Source organism: Triticum dicoccoides, chromosome 6A (genome assembly GCF_002162155.2).
Source record: "Triticum dicoccoides isolate Atlit2015 ecotype Zavitan chromosome 6A, WEW_v2.0, whole genome shotgun sequence".
Classification (NCBI taxonomy): Eukaryota; Viridiplantae; Streptophyta; class Magnoliopsida; order Poales; family Poaceae; genus Triticum; species Triticum dicoccoides.
The window spans coordinates 395664882-395673277 of record NC_041390.1 but is presented as its reverse complement, the minus strand read 5'-3'; the positions used below and the strand labels follow the sequence as shown (position 1 = coordinate 395673277).

Below are 8396 nucleotides of genomic sequence, written 5' to 3'. Positions count from 1 at the left end.
TGCTACTACTTTTTTCTATAAAGTTGGTCAAAATTTCAAAACTTTGATTTAAAACAAAAGGTAAAAATACACTTATTCATAGACAGAGAGAAAAATACACTTTAACTTAGAACAAGAGGTAAAACTTTGAGTATGTTGTAGCTGGCTAGCTAGCTAAGGTGCCGTTTTTGTTTCGTAGCTAACCAAGCAGTGGGCAGTTCGACTGAGTGAAAAATTCACAATCGATGAATTCAGAAATCGGGGATCTTGTCCCGCTTGAGACAAGCGCATCCTGTCCAGAGTCAGCACATCCTGCACAGGGGTACATATGAACCTGCTTTTCAAAAATGTACTATTAACACATTTTTTAATGTCTAAAAATTCTAAACAAAATTTGATGCATACATTTCGCAAAAGTATGTCCATTGACAAAGTTTTGTGAAAAAAGTATTTTTATTTTGTCTTAGTTAAAAGACAAATTTTAGTACTTCTAAATAGCGTCTCGCGGCACAATATTTTGTCTTTTTTGCATAGGCTAAAAAAATGTTTTTTCATGAAACTTTTTGCACACATATAGAATATGGAGATGTCAGCGCACACTTCTTTTTTAGAATTTTTTAACATTTTAAAATGTTTTTTTCAAAGTGGATTCATATGTATCCGGGTTCATCCATGCACTTCCGATCCTGTCCATTACTATTTTGATGATACAAGAACAAGTTATCTTACGTACGCGTTTTGCCAGGCTTACCCCCGTGTGCCACCGTCACGCCCGCCGGCTGCTCCGCACTGCCCGGCCGGCCGGTCGACGCACCATGATACCATCACCATTGCCAAACCTCCAGCGCTGCGGCCTGCGGCCCCCGCCTCCGCCTCCCCTCCCGCGAGCGTCGGCAACGTCCGTTCCGCTGCCATATGGTCAGCGCTTCGTATTTGGGCCGGGCGTGGCGAAAAAAAGAAGCCTATCAAGCACAACCGGCCCAAATCCCCTGGTTGTGTTTGATAGGCTTCTCTTTTTCGGGCTGGTTGTGGTTCATGGGCTTCTATTTGATGTTGTGCGGTTGCTATGCTCAGTGCCTTTTGAGCCCACAGAATAAGATGAACCCCACCCCCTCAAAAAAAGAAGGGGACGAAGGAGAAGAACCCTAGGCGGCTCCCTGTGACTCACCCCCCCGCAGCCCGGCGCCGGCGCGAAGCGAGAAGAAGGCATGGGGCGGCCGTACGCAGTGAAGGGGAAGAAGAAGCGGAAGCTGGAAGGCGGCGAAGCCTCGCGCGCCCCTCCGGTCGACGCCGAGGCGGTGGAGCAAGAGGTGAAGGAAAATGAGGAGGTGATGGAGGGGGAGGCGGCGGCAGAGGAAGCTTTTGCCGAGGAGGTGGGGGAGGGGATCCCCATCGTGCCCCGCCCGGTCGACAGTAAGCGGCGGCCGGGCGCTATCTTCGTACTTGAGAGGGCCTGCCTCGAGGTCGGCAAAGTCGGCAAGGTATGCTAGTACTATGGACTCTCGACCAATAAATCAGTAATTTATTTCTCACTGTGGCCGATTATTTCTCGTTCGGTGGTCGAATTGAGACTTAGAGATATTTGTTCGAGTAGCTGGTTTATTCATGTGGTAGTTTAGTTTAACACACGGTACGAGTAGGGGAAATAGTGGAACAAAAGTTGCACTGTCCTGAAATTGTTTGAATGTAGAAGCATGCCTCCCGTAATAGTATAAGAGCGGACTTCGAAAAAGATGCTAATGTCTTAAGCTGCAGCATACGGACGAGACTTGCCTGCTCCCCCGGCGTGCGCCCATCCGTGCTCCCGCATACGTGGCATGATTTGATTGGAACAAAATAAGGCCCGGCCCCACCCCCTTAAAATCAGGGGGGGAGATGATTAGATTAGAAAGAAAAAAGAGAAAAAGACAGCCGTAGGATGGGGTGGGAGCACGGATGGGAGCATGAGGAGGGAGCAGGCAAGCCGGATCCGCAGCATACTTGCAGAATGCTACAGTTGAATTAGTGAGCATAATAAATCTAATAGTGAGCGATGAACATGTCTTGTCCTGATTTATTGGCAAGGTTAACGCTAGGCATAAATTCGTAATTATTTTCTTCCCTTCCCTTTGGAGGATAGGTTATTGTGTGCATGCATTGTGGATGGGCTGTGCATGAGTAGGTAGCAATGGTCGAAAATTAGTGGCTGCTAGCATGTAAAGAGCAAGTGTTAACTAATTACACCAGAGTAGTCACAATCCTTCTACAATATCTGGTGATTAAAGAGGTCAACGCCTCGTACTAAATAAAAATCCCTTATTTTATGTCAGTTTTAGTGATTATTGTAACTGTTTCTGTAGGGTATGCAAATCTTGAATTCGGATGATCACGCAAACTATTTAAGGAAGCAGAATCGCAATCCAGCTGATTACAGGCCTGATATCATTCACCAGGTATTCTAAATTTCCGTCATTATTATTTTATTTCTGATGCTGTAATATGAATATAAAGCTGTCTTATTTATTACTACCTCCGATCCATAAATATGTCGCAGTTTTGAACTAAACCCAGTTCAAAATTGTGACACTTATTTTGGATCGGAGGGAGCATTATCCACCCAGAAGTTCCTGTTGTATGTCTAAGGGAAGTAAATTTAATTTGGTTGTCAACGCGACCTAATGCCATAGCATTTGTTTCCTCTCTTTTGGTTGTCGAACACTGTTTGGGTCTCTGAATAGCTACTGAATTTCTGCCGAAAATATTTTGCAGGCACTACTAGCAATATTTGATAGCCCTCTAACTAAGGCTGGGAGGTTACAAGCTGTTTATGTTAGGACTGAAAAGGGAGTGTTGTTTGAAATCAAGCCTCATGTTCGCATGCCACGGACATTCAAACGTTTCTGTGGCTTGATGTGTAAGTTGCAAATAATACAAGTAGTGCATGTTCTTCACCTTTTATGTATATATTTCATGAACCATGCTGACCTGCAAGTTATACAACATCACAGCACAGTTATTGCAAAAGCTGAGCATCACGGCAGTTGGGAAGCGCGAGAAGCTCCTTAATGTTATTAAAAATCCTGTTACCCAGTATCTACCTGTTGGCGTACGGAAAATTGGTGAGAAAATTATTTATTTACTAAAACTTTCTCTGGATCAGATAGGGATGCTAATTGATATGTTTTTGGTCATTAGGCCTTTCATATAGTGCGGAGAAGGCAGTTAATTTGTTTGACTATGTTGCTAAGTCCAATGATGATGAACCTCTTGTGTTTGTGGTGAGTGGAACTGTAAAAGCTTTGATATTGAACTAATTTGTTTTCTATCATCTCTTGCTTCCTTGTGCATAATCTCATATTGTCTGCACATTATTCCAGGTTGGTGCCATGGCCCATGGAAAGGTTGACAAGGAATACTCAGATGATTACATACAGAGTAAGTAACCCTGTTTGAAATAAAAACAGTAGTCCTGAGAACTTCGTAAACTTCTGATAAGGGTGATACTAATATGTTTGTTAAATCAGTGTGATTTTCAGTTGTTTGGATCTTTTGAGAGGTTTCAAATGGGTGTTAGATAAATTGAATCATATGTTTGTTGTGCATGTTGTGTTTGAGACTTTAAGAAGTCCACTGCTCCCTGTGAATTGTTACCTGAAAACAAACATTTATGATATTTGCTTTGCCCCATTCAAATAGTTCTCTTTTCTTGTAATGTTGATCAATAGAGTGTTGTCTCACGGTAAAATTGGAAACTTCTAGCATGTTGTTAGTTGTAACCAACACTTATCAATTAAAATTGAATATTTACTCAGTTCAGCTTGTTGGCATTAACTATTAAATGAGGTTTAGTCTCTTTTCATATTTTTCAAACTACCCAATTCCTGGGTTTCCTTTGTTTCTATAATTAACTACCCCAAATTAGTTGGGCTTGGGATAACTTGGTTGGAACTTGGTTACTGATTTGGATTAAATACATTTCTGCTTCTTGGTGGTTTGAGCATCAGCGGCTTGCCCTTTCCGACATCTTTTGTTAGAGCAAGAAACCATCAATTAGGTTTGAGTTCACAAGCATCGCCTAGACCTTCATAACGTGGACAATTAGATATTGCTATTCTCTGCCTCAAGTTGTATCGCCCTACCATGTACTCCCTCCGGTCCCTTTTAGTCTGCATATAAGTTTTGTCCGAAGTCAAAGTATCTCTACTTTGACCAAACTTATAGAAAAAAGTATCAACATTCAGAATGTCAAATCAATGTTTTTAGATTCATTATGAAATATAGTTTCATAATATATACTCCCTCCGTTCCCAAATATTTGTCTTTCTAGCGATTTCAACAAGTGGACTACATACGGAGCAAAATGAGTGAATCTACACTCTAAAATATGTCTACATACATCAATATGTGGTAGTCATTTGAAATGTCTAGAAAGACAAATATTTGGGAACGGAGGGAGTATATTTGATATTATAGATATAGATATTTTTTAATATAAATTTGGTCAAATGTTGCAAACTTTGACTTGACACAAATCTAATATGTGGAGTAAAAAGGACATGAGGGAGTAGTAGTTTCTTGATTGTACCCCCCTTTTGCTTTGAACTGTAGTGACATATTACCTTTTTCTTGCAGTTAGCGGTTACCCTCTCAGTGCTGCCTGCTGCCTGAATCGAATATGCAGTGCCTTGGAGCAGAAATGGAACATCCAGTGAAGGGAAGTTTGAAAACGAACATTACATCTTTGTGTTCAGATTTTTATGTACTCGTTAGCGCTTATAGTGTTGTTGTGCTTTTTCATGTCTTATGTCTACAATATTAGTTTTGTCGAGACATGAATCACTGGCTGTAAAAGTATTAACACTGAATGTTTCAAGTGCTTATGTTCCTTGCAGCAGTCATTTTTGGTGAAATTTGCTTTGCTTGAAGTATCCTCAACTGATATTTAAGCATAGCCTGACCACATTTATGCCCAAAATCTCGCGGCTGTGTGTTTGGTTCACTGCTGCGCAGCCAGAGGCGTGTTGAGAAAATGCATTCATTTTCTATCGCTGTTTTTAAGTGAGATTGTATGAAATTTAGTAATTTTAAAATTTCCTTGTGAATCCAAGTTGCACTTAATCATTCTGAAAATTTGGCTCGTGAGGTTAGACAGCCCCACGACAGTTCTTAAAGAAGATTTTGTTGCGTACACCGAAAATGCAACTGTCGGGAGGGCAGGTATCAGCACCTACTAGCCATCCAGGCAGAAGCTGTAGTTCGCCAGCTGTTACCTTGTTGACTATGTGCACTGTGTTATGTTGAAGTAAGGCATTTGCTCAGTGTGATTGTATATAATCGATTGAATGAAACTATACATTATATAAAAAAAAGGTGTTATGTTGAAGCACTTATCGAGCGAATGACAATATCCTTTGTCGGAAAAATGACCTGCAGAAGCAGGGCCGCATCAGGCCACAACACCGCAGCAGTTTGGGCTTCTTTCACAACACGGGAACCACACTGGAGTCCCTCGGTAGATTGCTCCTGTATTTGCCAACAGAAGATGTGGCTGCCATTGACATTTTTTCTAAATGTAGGAACAACACATCACCTAATTTATTCATGTCTCTTCAACAGTTAAGAATATTGCATAAGAAATGACACGTGGCGAGATAGATGCTTGCCATCGTCACAGAATATCCATAACCTCTATCTAACTAGACTAATAAATATGAGACGTTTTTGTAGTTCAAAATGCAAGCCCGATCTGTCTGATGGGTGCAGAGGATATTCAACACTGCTTGTTCTCGTGCAAGCGAGTTAAGAAGATATGGAAAGAATTGGACCCGACGGAGGTTTGGATCAGTGAACATGAATTTTAAAGTTGCCAATATCATCGGGACTAGCCCTGGGTACCAGGTTGATCCTAATTGGTATTCGGACACGGGCGCGACAAACCACAGCACCAGCGACTTGGATCACATCTCCTTCGCGGGTGCTACAACGGCCACGACGTCCAAACTGTCAACAGAGTAGGTTTGCATATTGAACATATTGGTCAAAGTTCTACCAATACTTCCGATGCTAAACCTCTTGTTCTTTTAAACATACTCCCTGTTACACATATAAAAATGAATCTTATCTCCATCCATAAACTTACCAAAGACAATGATGTGTTCGGTGAATTTCACCCATATTTTTTTTATCATTAAGGACCATGCATTGAAGATAAGCCTGCTCCAAGGCAGATGTCGAGTCAGCCTCTACCCCATTCCGCCATCCGCCCTCCACCATGTCAAGGCTGCCATGCTCGCGCCCGTCAATAAAAAGCAATAGCATCATTGCCTTGGTCACCCATCGTCCCAAGTCGTTTAGTCAACTTTTAGTTTGAATAAACTTCCGTGCAGTCGGTCTCATGACGCATCCATATGTGATGCGTGTCAACATACAAGAGTCACCAACTTCCGCATGGTTCATCTAGTTTTTTTTCCGCAAAATTGGGATTGTAGCGACCAGACCTCAAACGTCCAATCTCTGTGCTCCGGTGTCATCCCTGGATCAGTAATGCTGACACCACACAGTACTTGAAGGATTTATAACAGAGTAGCAATCACACACTTATTATATCGAGTGTCTCAAAAGAGAACTTATTACCATAAATATGGCTTAAGGCCATCTAATAACAATAACAACGGAAGGCTTGGAAGATAAGTGAGTCCATCAACTCCAACGGCATCACTGAGTATAGAACCACGACCTAATGGGACCTTAATCGTCGTCTGAAAAGTGTACAACATTAACGTTGCAGCCCGAAACGGGTCAGCACATAGAATATGCTGGCAATGTAACACATAGAGAGTAATGGAATAAAATAGGCTATTCTATATGCATATATGACTGGTGGAAAACTCTATGATTACAGTTTTGCGTAAAGCCAATTTTTCCCTACTGCAAAGGAATAAATTTTATTTAACTATCATGGTAGTTGTTAAACATTGAGAATGGTTGACAACATTCTCAATCCTAATTAAGCATCGTCATTAAAACCCAACAATTAATTTTAGAGTAACATGATGAGATTCACATGATAATCCAGGTACTAGATACTCAAGATGTCCATAACCGGGGACACGGCTAACCATGATTAGTTTATACACTCTGCAGAGGTTTGCGCACGTTTCCCCACAAGACTCGATCTCCTCCATTGGTTTTCTCGCACTGCATGGTGTTTGAGAAACGGATGACCGAGACATAGTCTTTCAGAAGCGCTAGCACCTTACGAACGGGTAGACCGTACCAACCTACATCCCCTACATCTGCTAGTCTACCATTGTAAGAGTTCGCACGACTTAGTCAACTATGCTAGAGCCCATAGTAGCTTGTGGCTGCACACGGAAGTTTCTAGTATGAATAATCCCATGATCCCTTTGAGCTTGGGTGGCGGTCCAAAAGAAAACAGGCAATCGCTGGAATACCCATGTGCCTCAATCCACCCAGATGTGTGTTTAGGTTGACACCTTAAATAAACCATTAATTAACAAAGCTCACATCTGTCATGGATACACTCACCCAATCCACGTCTACTAGCATAGCATAACAATAATAAGCAAACGTAGAGTAACTCCCAAAGGTTTGATAATAAACAGGTAATAGGTTCTACCTCAACTACTCCCCAAACCCACAATTTAATTAGATCCTAATCATGCAATGTGTGAGGATTGATCTAATACAATAAAACTGGGTAGTAGGAGGTATGATCAAAGTGTTACTTGCCTTGCTGATGATCCGGGAAACCTAGCGATTCGAAGTAGCAAGCGGCGCACTCCGGGTACTCTATCGCAAACAAACAAACATACAATAAGTACTCAACTAATGCACAGGTAAAACTCGAACAAGAGAACTAACCAGAAAGTTCAACTTAAGAACTCCGGTTGGCAAAAAGAATCAAAACGAATGAAGCAACGAAAGACAAACGGCAAGAGAAACAAGCTTCATTTACTATTCTGGGTCTAAGGCAATTTTTACAGTGGCAAAAACTTGTTTGAGTTGGTTAAACGGAAAGAGGGTTTCGAGACGAAACTCCACGCGCTTGAATCGCCTGATTCCGATAAACGAGCGAAAAAGTTAAACTAGAACGAACATCGGATCAAAGATCGCGATCAGAAAAGCCGCGGATTTAATCCGAGAAAAAGAAAAACGACGAACAGTTAACGAACGAACGTTCGTTAACAGAAACTAAACGAAAAACGCGTTCGTTAAGATGAATGGACGAACGGGCGCTCGCTAAATAAATAAACCGAAAAAACAGATATATTTATTTAAAAAAACGGAAACTAGGGTTTTTCAAAAAAATCCGGCCGGCGACTACCTCGGCGGCGGCGGCTCTCCGGCGGGGCTCCGAAAGGCGGCAGGGTGAGGAGAGAGCGGCGGGGCGGTGGCTCCGGGCGGCGCGGGGCGGC

At 42.0% G+C, this 8396-nt stretch overlaps 1 protein-coding gene across 1 annotated transcript; it reads left to right on the top strand.

Moving 5' to 3' along the window:
• The first annotated feature begins 1082 nt into the window (after window positions 1-1082).
• On the top strand, window positions 1083-4868 carry LOC119316998 (ribosomal RNA small subunit methyltransferase nep-1-like). Its single transcript, XM_037591382.1, has 7 exons — window positions 1083-1460; window positions 2319-2411; window positions 2728-2872; window positions 2967-3077; window positions 3154-3236; window positions 3336-3393; window positions 4591-4868. Exons 1-7 carry the CDS (start codon window positions 1188-1190, stop codon window positions 4668-4670), a joined length of 843 nt encoding a protein of 280 aa, XP_037447279.1. The 5' UTR covers window positions 1083-1187; the 3' UTR covers window positions 4671-4868.
• The last annotated feature ends 3528 nt before the right edge of the window (window positions 4869-8396 follow it).

Excerpts from the sequence above, each read along its gene's own strand:
- LOC119316998 (XM_037591382.1), top strand. The coding sequence starts at position 1,188 with ATGGGGCGGCCGTACGCAGTGAAGGGGAAGAAGAAGCGGAAGCTGGAA. Across the intron at positions 3,078-3,153 it reads TGTTGGCGTACGGAAAATTG|GCCTTTCATATAGTGCGGAG; the intron begins GTGAGAAAATTA and ends TTTGGTCATTAG. Across the intron at positions 3,394-4,590 it reads CTCAGATGATTACATACAGA|TTAGCGGTTACCCTCTCAGT; the intron begins GTAAGTAACCCT and ends TTTTTCTTGCAG.